At 33.6% G+C, this 16,432-nt stretch overlaps 2 protein-coding genes across 2 annotated transcripts; one reads left to right on the top strand and one right to left on the bottom strand.

The window, feature by feature from the left end:
- Positions 1-4,493: 4,493 nt before the first annotated feature.
- On the bottom strand, positions 4,494-6,039 carry LOC120212330. Its single transcript, XM_039210680.1, has one exon. The coding sequence runs from the start codon at positions 5,693-5,695 to the stop codon at positions 4,523-4,525; it is 1,173 nt and encodes a 390-aa protein (XP_039066611.1). The 5' UTR covers positions 5,696-6,039; the 3' UTR covers positions 4,494-4,522.
- A 6,829-nt stretch (positions 6,040-12,868) lies between these two features.
- On the top strand, positions 12,869-15,955 carry LOC120212555 (acyl-coenzyme A oxidase, peroxisomal-like). The gene is made up of 7 exons (XM_039210829.1): positions 12,869-13,386; positions 13,730-13,845; positions 13,971-14,851; positions 14,986-15,165; positions 15,247-15,413; positions 15,507-15,630; positions 15,708-15,955. Exons 1-7 carry the CDS (start codon positions 12,941-12,943, stop codon positions 15,864-15,866), a joined length of 2,073 nt encoding a protein of 690 aa, XP_039066760.1. The 5' UTR covers positions 12,869-12,940; the 3' UTR covers positions 15,867-15,955.
- The last annotated feature ends 477 nt before the right edge of the window (positions 15,956-16,432 follow it).

Genomic DNA, 16,432 nt, shown 5'->3' with positions numbered 1-16,432 from the left:
TAGGCTTATTTGGAACAGTGATGGAGGGTTTGAGGTTATACATTTGGATAACCAATACGTGGTTGATTTAAAGAAGTTAAAATGCACTTGTAGGGAATGGAAACTCAATGGGATTCCATGTTGTCATGCCATATGTATGTATCAAGAGTCCAAACCACTTGAAGATTATGTTTCTGAATAGTATAGTAAGGAGAAGTATATGGCAAGTTACAAACATATCATACAACCCGTGATAGGAAAAAAAACTCTAGCCCAAAGATCTTATTCCAATTAACCTTCCCATTGTAAAGGTCCAACCTGGGCCAAGAAAAAAAATAAGAAAATATAAAGATGAGCCCACAAAATTAACATTTGAAAAGTACTCAAGATTCGGATTAAAAATGAGATGTGGTCATTGTAAAACATTGGGCCATAACAAGCAAAGTTGTCCACAAAAAATAACCAATGATGTTTCAGGTCAGGTAAACATGTTATTTAATTTTTACTCGAAATTATGGTTAGATTTTGTAGCCGCTAACTTTATGGAATTACATGTGAATACAAATGCAGCCAAATCGAAGAAGTCAACCACATCGAAGAAATCAACCACATCAAGTTCTACTAATGAGAATAGTGCTAGGCCTAAGGAAAAGATAGATTGGTATTGGTATTTATACCAATGTGAACACTAGTGAATAAATACTTAATATGAGTATTTCATATGTTTTTCTTCTTCTGTCAATTTGAATTTTTTTATATTGAATAATTGTTTGAAATATTTAGTATAATTCTGCAGTTGGTTAATTATTTGTCTGAAATTGTTGAAATTATCTTGTCAAATTGTCTGAAATATTTGGTATAATTCTATAGTTTGAAATGAGGTAAATATTGGTATAATTCTAAAATTGTGGAAATTAACTTGTTGCAATATGTGAACATATCTATCAAATTGCAGTTGGTTAATTATTTGGGAGAAATTGTGGAAATTCAGTTGTTGAGATCTGTCAACATATATGTTAAATTTATTTGCAGCTTGGTTTATCAAGTGAAAGGTTCTAACTGCCCCTACTAGTGCCCAAAAAAGATTGGAGCTCCTAATTTGTAATTTCAGCATACATGGCGGGGTCCTGGATTGAATTGGAAAGTGAAGAAGGCTTTTACTACTAGGCAAGTTGAGCAAGAACATCCGGATGCCTCTCGAAAGCATCCTGAAATTCAAATGACATAATGAATTTGTTGGTATTAACTTTTTCTTTTTTGGTATGTTTTGTATGAAACAAGCTGGTCTTTTATTTTGTATAAAACAAGGTACTCTTTTTTTGTATGTAACAAGTTGGTTGATAAAACTCATATGTTTGTCAAAACAAATAATGTCTATTGAAATTGACTTTGAGGTGTGTTGTGAACTTTTACTAGATATATATATTGACAAGGCCAATATTTTTTAATTGCAATTGTAACATTTTTCTCATTTCACTTTTAAATTAACTGCAACCTATATTAGAATAATTCAAAATATTTTAATAACAGTAAACTGCAAATACAAGTAGTCATAATTTTTAATCCATTCTATTACTAAATTAAACATCAGCCAACAAACTAAAAATCACTAAACAAAAAACAATAAACCTCAATGGATTAATGTTAACCCATAAACCTAAAATCTTAAACATTTAACCCATACACACCTATACTACCACTACAGAAAGTATCCAAAAAATATCATCCCAATATGATACCAATTTCTCTTACCCCTAAATTTATGACCATGATTTACTTCAGCATGCAATTGCTTTTGGATTGAATTCATCTGAAACTTCAATTCTTGAACTGAGAAATGATCATTAGATTGTATCAATTTTTTAACTGATCATTTTCTTTTCGCAGCTCGTAAATCAGGAATTTTGCTCTTTCGGATATTTCTTTATCACACCATTTAAAGAACGTACAATCTGCACTATTGAAATTAGGGCAACTAAAAAAACTTCTACATGTATTTTTCCTTTTTCAAGTTGTCCACATAGGGCACTGCAATCCACATTTACAATACACAACATTTCCATCATATTCTCACAAAAAAGACGAATGAACATTAATTTCAAGACTACTTTCAGTTGACGAGCTAGTCGAATTAGCCATAGTGTTTATAACACTACTGAAAATATTTTAAATATTTCGAGAAATGAAAAAAATAAACATTTACAGTTTTCAATTCGATTTGAGAGGAAAACATTGAAGGTCAAATAGATTCGAGAAAAGAAAACAAAAAAGTTTCATTCAAGAAAAGAAAAAAAGATGAGAGGAGAATCGATTCAAGATTTCGAGATGAAAGAGTGTTTTAACATTGAAGGTCCAATAGATTAGAGATGAACAACTTACATTATGATGTCGAACGGATGAAGATGGAGAAGAAAGCAAGTTGTTGCTCTTCAAAACCACAATAAGGTGAGATGAATTTTGGGAAAGTAGAGAGGAAAACATGAATTTAGGGTTTTTAAACACAAAAAAACGTGTGTAATTCTTTTTTTAAAGATTTTTTTTCCAACTTAGCTCAGTTTTAAAACAATAAGCGTCCAGTCAACACTAAACGGGTGAATTGGGCAAGTTAACGTACCACATCAGCTGAAAATAATGGTTTCGTTGGTCAACGACGGAATCCGTTGGTCAAACGGCTACATTAAGATATTTTTCAGATTTGGAGGGTCACATTGATCGAAGAAAATGATGAGGGCTATATTGATTTTTTTTTAAGTTCGAGGACTTGATGTGCCTTTTTGTCTTTAATTATCAATTGATGACAACAAAATCGATCACATCTTTCAAAAGGACTTGAAAAAATTAAAACCAAACACCCGTTTCTCATCCTTCAAAATTTAAACCATTAGTGTGGAAGTTTGTAGAATTATATTAAAAAGATTACCCACTTTTGAGATATAACTCCGGCTCATGCAATCATGTTTTCCCCACACTTTGTGACCATCATAAACAGTTTTCCCATTTACTTGCATCTTTGAATTGCATGTCTAACCCCTTGGCGAGAAACTGTCTTTCTACATTATATATTTTTCTTTTAGTTATTTAAAATCGTCAAATATGCTAAATTATCATAAATATATTATATTGCCAGTTTTCTTTAAATAGGGTATACTATCCTATTATAAAATCGTAAATAAATCTCTGTTGACAACCTAACAAAAGTAAAAAAATAGTTTAACATCAAAATATATCTATATATTTTAATTTATCGTTTTAAATTTTTATATTAACATATTTAAAGTATAAATTATTGTTATAAGTTGTAACTAAAAATAATAATATAATAATGGATAAATCTTAATTCAATGGCAGCGTTAAAGTTATGGAATTCTTGATGTTTTATGTTCAATCACATTATACAAGAATTTTTAATATAAGTTTCATTTTATAGATTTAATTTTAATTTTAATTTTATCTAGTTCGATTATATTTTATAATAATTATTTGATCATATATTATACAATTATAATTATAAATATTACTTAAAAATATTATTTAAAAAACAGTATAATATACTAACGAAGCACAAACTCAAAGAGGAAGGACAAATTTGATGTGGATTTAAAACTAATGTTGCGGCGGCTAACGATTCCCCAAATCTCGCCGCTAGTTACTCCTCCTAGCCATTATATAAATTAATTTTTAAAGAAATATGAACATTATTTCAAAATATTATCTCTTTTTTTTATTAATCTAGGGATTATAAACCATAGTGAATATTTTAAATATTTAAAATTATTTAAAAATAAACGTGTAAATATATATAATAATTATCTCTTTAATTATTAAAATAATTTGATTTATATTTTTTAATTATTTTTATATTTAATTACATATTCGTATAAATAAAGCAGGTCATCAGATTTCTGTTACCGTTAAATGTTAGAACAAATATAATAGGATTTAATTTGTCTTCCTTCTTGTTTCAGATAACTAAAGTTCACATAAGCTGAAACCAAAAGGTTTTCATACAGACAAAGAGCACAGATTTTCATGGTTTCATTATTCGATTTACATTCACATTCACATTCAGATTCTTACAATACCCATTAATTTTAAACTCCAAATTATATATAAAATCCACTTACATTTAGTATAAAATTAAAAAAATTATATTTTTAGAATCGTTAGATAAATTTTATTCAGACTAAATTTTTTCAGCAATTAAATAAGAAATGTCATATTAATCGGTGTATGTTGAAAACGATAAAACAATGAGAAAACTAATATGAAATCGAGAGAGAATTAATTACATATCCATATAATCAAATTAAAAGGAGAGGGTTTAACCTAAAAGATCAGAAAGGAAGACAAAATAGGGTTGAACTTTTAAACTATTTCATGGTTAATATGGGAATAATTATAAACAAGAAAGATTCCATCCCTTTCGTGCATCATTGTGAAAAATATTCACCATCATTTCCTTGATATCTTTTGTTCAAATTTTCTCAGTTTTGAAAACCTTTTTTTTTTTTAAATTTTCTTTGATGAAATTATTTAGATACTCCTAATCTGATGAACATATCCATGATTCCACCATACCTTCACTTCTTGAAGCCACGTGTTCCGGCCCTTTATCCCCGTGAAAATCCGACGGAGACGACGACAAGTTTCTCACTTTCCCGTTCATGGAACGTAGGAGACTCTGATCATGTTCCTGTGAAGATACCGTGCTGTGAAGCTCGGCGAGGCTGGTATTGGCATGGCCTTGGCTCAAACCCAACTCGGACGGAACATCCAAGGACTCGTTTGAACCGGAAAGTGGGTATTTTGGAGGGGTTTGAAGGAGAGATTGAAAGTTAAGAATCTGGTTTTGCATGTTGATGTTGAGTAGATTCTGAGTCTGCTTGAAATGGCCGAACTCGGACGGTAGTTGGTAGTTAATGGAAGTTGAACTAGAACTAGGGTTGTTGTTGCTGCTGTTGGTGTTAGTTCTAGAAATAGAAGCTATAGCGTCAGCCATTGATGAGATAAGAAGAGGTGGAGGACTGAGTTTTTGAACAAATGGTCGTAAAAGATAATGAGGAGCTGTTAATGGGTCGAAATGGGTTAGATCGAGCCTGGCTCTTTCAAAAGGCGAGGAGGTGAAGGGTGGCTCGGGCATCCCGGTGAACTCTTGAACCATGGCTCGGAAATTGGTGGTATCTGTGGTCATAACAGTTGTTGGTGCACGCCTAGAAGCTCTGTTTCTCTTCTTCCGATTACGCATCGTCCTGCTCTGGTTGTTTAGTTGGCTATTTGTAACGGAAACCGGGTATTGGATCGAACTTTCTGGTCCTTGGGGGACTTGCAACAATGGAAAACTGGCTCTACTTTGTGATTGTTGGTTGGTGAACAGCTGTTGAGTCGTTGGTGCCGCCGATGAGGCAGCCATGAACCCACTAAGATCGGTGTAATTTGGCTCAGATCTTAGATTTTTGGACCAAATCGTATCGAGATTAAGGACCGATCTTGATAAAGGGTGATGATCTAAGTATGATAAAGGGTCGAACATAGTCGACGAAGAGTTGCTCTGGGGTTGCTTTAGCACCGGCAGCGGCGGCGGTTGGTTACCCAAAGGATTATGTCCTATATGGCTCAATGGACTATGATTTAAAAAAGTTGAGATTGACTCGACGTGTGAATCATACTCTTCGCTGCCACCATTTGAAGATTGCAAACCACTATTATCGGAACCCATGGGAAGAAAAAAAAAAGAACAAAGATGGCTTCGGACAAGAGATTTTTAGCTTACTTTAGCATACTTGAAGACTCATTTTAGAAGGAAACAAAGACAACACAGAACACAAATCTAAAGCGTGAGGTTATAATAATAGTACGATCGAAAGAGAAAAAAGAGAGGAAGATCTTCTGGAATCATCAAAAAGTACCCCTAAATATGCCGTCTTTAAAGCTCTAATCTGCAAAACTAAGACACTGGTTTGCTTGCTTGCTTTGTCTTTGAACAAAAGAGTATAAAAGCTCAGGGATCATCAATGGCTAAAGAAATGGAAAATCAAAGTTCAATATTCTTTTTTGTAATTTTTTCTGTGAGACTAAAGGGGAATTAAAGAGTTGTTTGGTTCGGCTAATCTGCTGCTTGTAGATCTGAGATGTGGTTTTAATTTTTTTAGCTTTATATTTAAAAGAAATAAAAATTACATTTTTTTGTTCCACTTATTACTTCTTTTTAGTAAAATATTTATTTTATTTTTATATTGTGTATAGAATTCTTTTAAATATGTTTTGAAAAAATATAATAATTTTATCAATATTATTTTCTAAATTTAGCAATATATTAAAATAATAACCAGTTAAATTATAAATCAAAAAATATTAAACAATCATCTAAATCAAGAAAAAGTTCTGCAAAGGGCAACCCAAAATAATGTAGACTTTCTCTTTTTGTTGGAGATTCATGTTAAAGTTGAAAAATCAGTGGAATTATTAAAGACTAAATTTGCGAACTGGAATGTTTGTTCTAACTATGAATTTGCTTCAAATGGGAGGATTTGGATTCTTTCGAGAAAAAAAAAGGTTTGGATATTTCTATATGTCATGTTTCAGCCCAGTGTGTCAAAGGCTCTTATCATTGTGTTCCTCTTATCAGTACATCAATTTATGGCAGCAATGATGATATTATTAGAAGATAGCTCTGGCAGCAGCTACGAGACCTGTAAACTAATTTTGGCCCATTCCCTTGGATCCTAGGAGGGGACTACAATGTTATCTTGCATTCACATGAAAACTCATACTATGAGCTTATGGGTCCAATCACTACTTCTAACATGAAAGAATTCCAAGATGTCACTCAAGACTTACAACTTCAAGATCATCCTTCCTTTGGTCCTTCCTTTACATGAAGCAACAAATAGAAAGACTCTTTCCTTGCAAGGAAACTTGACATGGTGCTAATCAACCCCATGTGGGTAAATTCTTTTCAAAACTCTTTTGTGGAATTCCTTGCGCCTGGCACCTCAGATCATTGTATGGCTCTGGTTTAACCAAACAAAGAGGTTCAAGCTAATCGACCTAAGCCTTTCAATTTTTTTTAATTTCTGGACTCTTCATCCTAATTTCTTAAATGAAGTTAGGCAGTCATGGCAATCGGCTAATCAGGGAAACCCTATGAAGGTCATTTTTCTAAAGCTAAAGCGCCTAAAAGCCTGCCTTAAGAGCTTAAACAAAGAATGTTACAGTGATATTTCAACTCGGCAAAAGAAAAATGAGTTGGAACAACAACAACTTTTAACTTTAAGAGGAGAAGACACTATTGAAAAAGAGCTGACTTTACAAAATGAGTTAATATCTATCGAAGAAGCAGAGGTCATGTTCTTAAAACAAAAGGCTAAAGTGCAGTGGTTAAAAGAGGATGACAAATGCTCAAAAATTTTCCATTCTGTTATTGATGTTAAAAACAAAAGGGACACTATTAGGGTTCTTGCTAATGATCAAGGAAGAAAGCTTGAGTCCTTTGATGAAATGGCCTCTGAAGTGATTGATTTTTTTCTCAAGATTGTTAGGTACTACTGATTCTAGGGTAAAAGACTATGATCCTTGTCTTCTGAAAGAACTGCTACAAATTAACTTGCCTTTGGAAGCTTTTTCTGACCTAGTTAAGGAAGTAACTAGAGAGGACATACATGATGCCATCTTCAATCAATTTAATGAAAAAGCTCCTGGTCCAGACGGTTTCACTCCTTATTTTTTCAAAAAATCTTGGCATGTGGTTGGAGATGATGTGGTGGATGCTATTAAATATTTCTTTCAAGATACTTCTATTCTGCCAGTTTTCAATTATACTACCATTGCATTGGTTCCTAAGGTACCTAATCCCAGCAAGGTTAAAGACTTTTAGCCAATTTTCTGTTGCTCAGTGGTGTACAAGACAATTACAATGATCCTAGTCAAAAGGTTGACAAATATGCTCTCATGGATAATAACTCTTAACCAGTCAACTTTTATAAAAGGAATGAGTATTGTAGACAACACCCTCCTTGCTCAGGAACTGGTGAAAGGTTATGGAAGGAAGTCCATTTCTCCCAGGTGTGCCTTGAAAATTGATCTCCAAAAGGCTTTTGACTCTCTTCACTGGGGTTTCATTTCTGTTATCCTTAAGGCTTTAGAGCTTTCAAGTAATTTCATTAGTTGGATTGAAGCATGTTTTTCAAAAACTAAATACCCAATTTCTTTCAATGGAAGTTTGATTTGCTACTTCAAGGGTGCAAGGAGAATAAGACAAGATGACCCTCTTTCTCCTATCTTATTTGTTCTTGCAATGAATGTGCTTTCAATAATCCTTAATATAGTTGTTGCAAGAGGTATGTTCGGTTACCACCCTAAATGTAAGAAGATCGATCTTACTCACAATTCATTTGCGGATGACCTACTTATCTTTTGTAAAGGAAATATCAAATATGTTGATGGAGTCATTAGTGTCTTGGATCAATTCTATGAAATGTCTAGTCTAAAACTAAATGCTGCCAAATGTGAATTTTATGCTGTTGGAATCGCATTTAAAAATCTTGAGACTATTAAAAAATACACGGGGTTCAAACATGGTTGCTTGCCTGTGATATACTTATGGGTTCCTTTATTAACAAGGAAACTCACTGAAAAAGACTGTATGGTTCTAATCGATAAGATTAAGTCAATGCTTCACCATTGGTCAAGAAAGCACTTGAGCTATGCAGGCAGACTCGAACTTGTTAGAGTTTTCCTTTTCAGTGTTGCTAACTACTGGTGCAGGCAATTAATTCTGCCACAGTCTATTATTAACATTATTGAGCAACTTTGCTCTCGATTTTTCTGGAAATGTACTGATAAGGCCGCCACTGGAGCTAGAGTTAGCTAGGAGAATATTTGCCAACCGAAATATGAAAGAAAGCTAAGATTAAAGGATATTAAAACATGGAACAAAACGTGTATGATGCAACTCATTAGAAACATCTTTGCGGGTGAGGGTTCACTGTGGGTAGCTTGGATCAAAAGCTACATGATTAAGGATAATGACTTTTGGCTCGTGGAAGAAGGAGCAAATTTAAGCTGGTGCATCAGGAGATTATTTAAACTAAGGGTAGTGGCTCTTCCAGTTTTATCTTCAGGAGTTAAGAAGATAAAAGAAATTTGGGAAGAGTAAGGGGTAAAGGGAGACAAAGTTCCACAGCACAAATTGATATGGTTTTCCCTCCACACCCCCAAACTTAGCATGATTACTTGGATGACACTTCTGGATAGAATCCCAAGTAGGGAGAGGCTTCAATGTATGCGAATCGTTACTGATGGATTATGTATAATCTGAAATGAAGTTCTGGAGACTAGGGTCCATCTATTCATTGAATGCTCTTTGGTTATTTCCTTATGGAAGGCTATTCTGAATCTCACCGGCTTGAGCAGACCACCTTTGTCATGGGTTAACATGTTAACTTAGGCCTGCGGTGCTTGAAAAGGTAAGTCCCTCCTAACTACTATCTTGAAGCTTGCTTGGCGTGCACTTATTTATTCCCTGTGGGAGGAAATAAATAGAAGACAGTTCCGAGAAAGTTCAAGAAATGTTGATGAGATCCTGAATTCTATTAAGGAGATTGTAGATATTCAATTAAGAGGAAATAATATAAATAGATTAGATAGTGTTAACATTAATATTTGTAATCATTGAGGTATAGATTAACCATTTTCTTGTTGTAAGTAGGTTATCCTTTTGTTTATTGGATGGAATTGAACTCTGCCTCTTTGGATAATAAAATTAAATTATCAAAAAAAAAAAATAAACATGTTTACAATATTTGTAATGAAACTACATTATTCAATATATAAATAATGCATTAATAAAATTATAAACACTCCTATCATGTTTGACGTCATCTAATTGAATGACGCTAACTCAATTAAGTATCCACGTAAATTTTAATAGAAAATTATTTTAAAATATTAAAATTAATGATAACAAATTTTATTTGCATTAAAAACATAATTTATTTTATAATCTTGAAAAAAAATCACGCACATTTTAACCATTCACGTAGTGATTAGGGATGGCCGTATGACCCGAATCCGATGGGGAAATCTAAAACCTGGTCAAGTTCGGATCGGGTTGAATGATATCAGGTCGGGTATCGGGAATTTTTTTCGGAGATTTTTTCGGGTCGAGTTCGGGTTCGGGGCAAGGTATCCCCGACCCGCCCCGATTATATATATATATATATAATATTTTATATTTTTTATATTAATTATATATATAATATTTTATATATTTTATATTAATTATATATAAAATATTTTCGGGGTCGGGTTCAGGGACGGGACAAAAAAAATCCCCGACGGGGCGCCCTGATAAATATCCGTCAAGGATCGGGTCGGGGTCAGGGACGGGGATTTATTTTAGGTTCGAGGACGGGGCAGCAAAATCCTCCTCGAACTCGACCCGTTGCCATTCCTAGTAGTGACTAGTTAGTTTCTCATAATCGAATATATATATAAAGCATAATGCATTAAATATAAGTTATTTTTCAAAATCCATACAAATACTTTTTTTTAAAAAAATTCTTTTATGTATTGTTTAAAAATTTATTACGCTAAATGGTTAGGTAACATAGATTTAATGATAGGGGGAAAGTAAGTATAGTGTTTCCACCTATTTCTTTACTTTTTTATTTGGTATAACCAACAAAAAAAATAAAACTTAAAAAAATTAAAAGTTTCTTAGCCACAGTTTTTGACTAGGTCATGGATGAAAATTCAAAGGAAAATAAATAAATAAGAGTTAACATTTGATTTATGGAAATATAATGTTTTATGTATTATTAATACATCGATAAAACATCATTAAGAATCTATTTAAATAATTCATATTTTTATTATTATTATTTAAGTCAATGATGATTTAGGTAAAAGAATTGTTGGTATTCCTGAATACTTAGGTTCGAGCATCATAGATACCAGAGATGTGAACGTTCAATGTCAAAAAATAAAAAATTATCTTTGAACAAATATTACATTGTATTTATTCGTATTAAGCCAAAAATAAAACCCCTTTTCACTTGGAGAGGTTGGCTCACCTTGTGAAAATGTCGATGAACCTATTATTTAAAAAGATACTTTTTTTTGGTAGTTAAATTTAATTTAACTTTGCATAAACAAAGCAATGAGAATGATTGTTTACATATTTTTGCAAAGAATATTAGGGTTGTGAAATGAGAACCATTCTTTAAAGAACGTGAAATTAATTTTATTATCTCCTCTTGACCTTATTCACAAACAACTCCATTATAAATTAAAGTTTCCGAAATAAATAATGTGGTTGGATCGGACTAAAGATCCCTCTAAATAATTTTATTTTAAAGTATAAAGATTATAAAAATATGTGGTTTTGAGAGTAGGGTGGAGTTAGGATTTTTATAATACGGTATTATAATTTTAAATTATAGTATCTAAATAAAGTGATATAAATTAATGCATATATTAAAAATCGATAAATTAATGTTAAATATACATACTATGGGTGTTCATTTTTTTATTTTAATCGAATTTATTGATCGAGTTGAATTAATTCGGTTAAAACGGCCGGTCATTGGATTAGTTCAATCGGGGAAATAGTTAATTATTTTCAATATTTAACTGTTAATTCAGTTCGAAATCTTTTAATTAACTGAATTAATCAAATTAGCCAAAATTATTAAATATTATATATATTAAATACATATAATCTGTTAAGAATTAAAATCCAACTATTTTTTAATCATACTAGATCCATTAAATTATCAATACCTAATTAAATTTTGACCTAAATAAAAAAAAATTATATTAAATTTAAATTAATATAAATAAGAAATATATTAAAAATTTTGATTAATTTGGTCATTGGTCGAATTAATTGAACTTTATTCAATTCGATTCGGTTAATGGTTAAAAAATTCAATTAATTCGATTAATAAAAATTTGGTTCGATCGTTGACTGAATAAAACGAATGTACACCCTTAATATATACGGTATCTATTTTTAAAAAAAAGGAATATCATTCTCTTAATTTTATATTATATATACATAATTCATATATAAAAAAGAAAATTGAAAAAAAAATTAGGGTGTCAATTGAAATAATACTTTTATGAAATGCATGCTTTAAAAAATTATAGTAAAAATCTAAATTAGCATATAATAAAAATATAAAAACAAATAAATGGAAATAATATATAAAATAATAAAAATATTGAAAACAATATAAAAAATAACTAGTAAATTATTATCATTATTAATTTGAAAAATAGCTACTAAATTAGTACTAACGCAAATAGGTAAAGAAGTTGGCTAATAAACACATTAGAGGAGCTCAATGGATGAGCCCAACAGCATTTGGACTGATTTTGTTTGATGCTGGTCCGAGTTTTGGAACAGACCAGATCAATCCAAACAGAGGCATTACAAGAACCAACATCAAATGCAATGCTTTCTCATTTGCACCTCAAATGCATACTCATAATCATCCAATGGCCAACTTCACGTTTCAAAATTAAAAAAATTGTAGGCATCCACCTTTAAACTAATGATAACCTGATGTTTAAATAACAAAGTCTCGAATCAGATCACACTTTTACGTAAAAGGACATGCGGCTCGTTGGGACCACCTTTAAATACGCCTAGTCGACCAGAGACAATGAATGAGCCTAACCAACCCCTACTCCGCCCGAAAGCTTTTTATCTATTCTCTGTGTATAAAGATAAGCATGAACATTCAAATCCCCCACTCAGTCTCAAAACCCGCCACGTCATCACTTATCCACTCCCTCCAAGTTCCCGCGACAACGTAACGACTTTCCTTGTGGCCATTGGCCAGTTATTAAATGTCACGTCACCCTGATTTTTATGTTTAAATTACCCAGTCCCCTCCGTTTCTCCAAGTAAACAATACAAACCGCCACTGCCCAAAATCCCTTCTTTTTTAAGAAAATGGATCCAAATCAGGCCGTCGAGGATGAAACGCATCCATCCATCACCGCCGTGAACCGCCGTATCCAGCAGCTGTCCCTTCACCTGACTCCGCTCGCTCCCCTCCAACCGTCACCCCAGCTCCACATGCTCACATGCGCCAAGGCAGCCAATAAACTCGAGGTTGACAAAGCCTCAATCCAGAGCTACATGAGAGGAAAAAACAGAGAAATACAGGAGAAAATCGTTGAGTTTTTCGAGTCAAGGCCCGATTTGCAAACCCCTGTTGGGATTTCGATGGATGAACACAGGGAGCTCTGCATGAGACAGCTTGTTGCGTTAGTTAGAATAGCAAAGATCAGGCCTTTTAGATACGTCGTTGACGATCCCGCCAAGTATTTCGCCATTACTGAAGCTGTTGGGAGTGTTGATGTATCTCTTGGGATCAAACTCGGCGTCCAGTTTAGGTATTTCTTACTTGCGTTTGAACCCCCTTTTGGGATTAAAGGTTCTATCTTGGCTGCTAATCAAGTTTTTTCAAAATCTGGGATGGATTTTAAGTTTCAGAATTTAAACCTTTTTGGGAGTGGTGATATACACCTCTTGGGATCAATTTTGGTGTCCATTTAAGTAATTTTAAGCTATTTTGGCATCCAAGATTCAATCTTGGTGGCTTGTTTTGGTTGAATTTTTGAAATATGGTTTTATGGATGGCAAAGAACATGATGTTAGCCTTTGAACGATGCATAATACTAATTTATTAGTTTTGATTTAATGGTGAGTTGACTTTGAATACTGAAAATTATGCAGTCTTTGGGGAGGTTCAGTGCTGAACTTAGGAACCAAGAAGCACAGGGATAAGTATTTTGAGGGAATCGACGATGTGGATTATCCTGGTTGTTTCGCCATGACAGAACTACATCATGGTAAGTTCTCTGTTTCGATGACTGTTTTCGACTGCCTATTTATTTTAATTTTCGACGGTTATCCTGGTTGTTTCACCTAATTTTGTCTAGAAAACTTGACAGTAAATTTTTTGTGCATTTTAAAGGTTCAAATGTTCAAGGCCTTCAAACGACGGCAACATTTGATCCAATTACAGATGAATTCATCATTGACACACCAAATGATGGGGCTATCAAATGGTGGATTGGCAATGCTGCCGTTCACGGTAAGTTTGCGACAGTCTTCGCTAAGCTCATATTACCGACACATGACTCTACAAAAGTTTCCGACATGGGAGTCCATGCCTTCATTGTCCCGATAAGGAATTTAAAAACTCACCAGACGCTTCCTGGAATCGAAATCCAAGATTGCGGCCACAAAATTGGCTTGAATGGGGTTGATAATGGAGCTCTTCGATTCTGTTCGGTTCGAATCCCCAGAGATAATCTTCTTAATAGATTCGGTGATGTTTCTGGAAATGGAAAATACACAAGTAGCCTCCCTACTATAAACAAACGTTTTGCTGCTATGCTGGGTGAACTTGTAGGTGGGAGGGTTGGCCTTGCATATTCTTCAGTTGGTTTCCTCAAGATTTCAGTCACTATTGCGGTTCGATACTCGTTACTACGCCAGCAATTCGGTCCTCCGAAACAGCCTGAAGTCAGCATCCTCGATTATCAATCGCAGCAGCACAAGCTTATGCCGATGCTGGCTTCAGCGTATGCATTTCATTTCGCTGCTCAGAATTTGGTGGAGAAATATTCAGAGATGAAGCAAAAGCACGATGAACAACTTGTTGCCGACGTCCATGCACTTTCTGCAGGCCTGAAGTCCTACGTAACATCATATACGGCAAAGTCATTGAGTACCTGCAGGGAAGCCTGCGGAGGCCACGGATATGCCGCTGTCAATCGGTTCGGCAGCTTGAGGAATGATCATGACATTTTCCAGACGTTTGAAGGAGACAACACAGTACTTCTGCAACAGGTTTCGGACAAATCCCGTTAATAACAACCTTGCTTGAAAACTTGCAATGATCTTTTTTCCAGTTTTCCTTCATTCAATCCAACTTCGAATTTTCTTTTCAATTCAAACTTCATGAGGCTTTTTACTGTGATTAGGTAGCTGCGGATCTATTGAAGCAATACAAAGACAAGTTCCAAGGCGGTAAGCTTTCGGTCACATGGAACTACTTGAGAGAATCTATGAATACATACTTGTCGCAGCCGAACCCTATAATTGCTCGATGGGAAAACACCGATCACTTACGAGACCCTAAATTCCAGTTGGATGCCTTCAGGGTAAGTGTTATATCAGCTATTGTACTTTGAGTTTAGCCGGTGTAAACCGTAAACTAAGATTCATACGATATCGGTATTCAGTACCGAACCTCGAGACTGCTTCAAAGTGCAGCAGCACGGCTCCAGAAGCACTCGAAAACTCTTGGCAGCTTTGGTGCTTGGAACAGATGCCTGAATCACCTTATAACGCTTGCCGAGTCTCACATTGAATCTGTCATTCTCGCAAGGTTTATTGAAGCTGTACAGAAGTACTTCCTAAACTCTGAACTGAATTTATTCCGTTTATTTTCTACTTGTGCATTCTTTCTGAGTTTGTAACTGAGCTTGAATTTAACTTCCAGGTGTCCTGATGCAAGTAGTCAAGCTGCTCTAAAACTTGTATGCGATCTTTATGCTCTCGATCGGATCTGGAACGACATAGGAACTTACCGTAACGTCGATTATGTTGCTCCTAACAAAGCTAAGGTATATGGTTTTAACCAGAAATATAGAGCACATGTCCTGTGTACTTGTGTAACTCTTTTTGTTTCTCCTCCATGCAGGCAATCCACAAGCTTACAGAATACCTGTGTTTCCAAGTGAGAAACATTGCAGGGGAACTTATCGACGCATTTGATATTCCGGCATCGGTTACAAGAGCCCCGATCGCGATGCAGTCGGAAGCATACTCTCAGTACACGCATCATGTTGGGTTCCAATGACTAGAAAATGCCAAAAGAAAATGCAATGTTGATGTAAACTGTGAGTAGCATACGCAAATAAATTGAAAGAAAGAGTGCTGGTTTCCATAGCTGATTCGATTTGGGGTAATCTCCATTTTAAATACTTAAATTTAATCTTTAATGTTTAAACAAATCACGAATCTTTCATTCAATCAATTCATATCATTACACTTCAGTTATTAATAAATTACAATCCAAAAAAATATTAACAAATAAAATTATTTATACAAACATTATCATTTATTTTAACAAATAAAATTATTTATATATATATATATATATATATATATTAATCATATAAATTTTTTGTACGGGATGAGCACAAACAAAATTTTAAGGTGGGACATAATCAATAAAATAGATAATTATTAGAAGAAAATTCGAAATCGGACACAATCAATAAAATGTTAATGGTGAAAGTACATAATAGGTCCCTCTATTATAGGGACTTGTTAAAAATAGTACTATCTCTTATTAAATGAATCAACTTAATTCATGTGCTAGTAAATCAAATAAGATCAAATCTTTTATAGGGTTAACATTTA

The sequence above is a fragment of the Hibiscus syriacus genome, unplaced genomic scaffold, assembly GCF_006381635.1.
Source record: "Hibiscus syriacus cultivar Baekdansim isolate YM2019G1 unplaced genomic scaffold, ASM638163v2 tig00110013_pilon, whole genome shotgun sequence".
In the NCBI taxonomy this organism is placed as follows: domain Eukaryota; kingdom Viridiplantae; phylum Streptophyta; class Magnoliopsida; order Malvales; family Malvaceae; genus Hibiscus; species Hibiscus syriacus.
The sequence above is the reverse complement of the archived record's forward strand: the minus strand, read 5'-3'. Positions and strand labels throughout refer to the sequence as shown.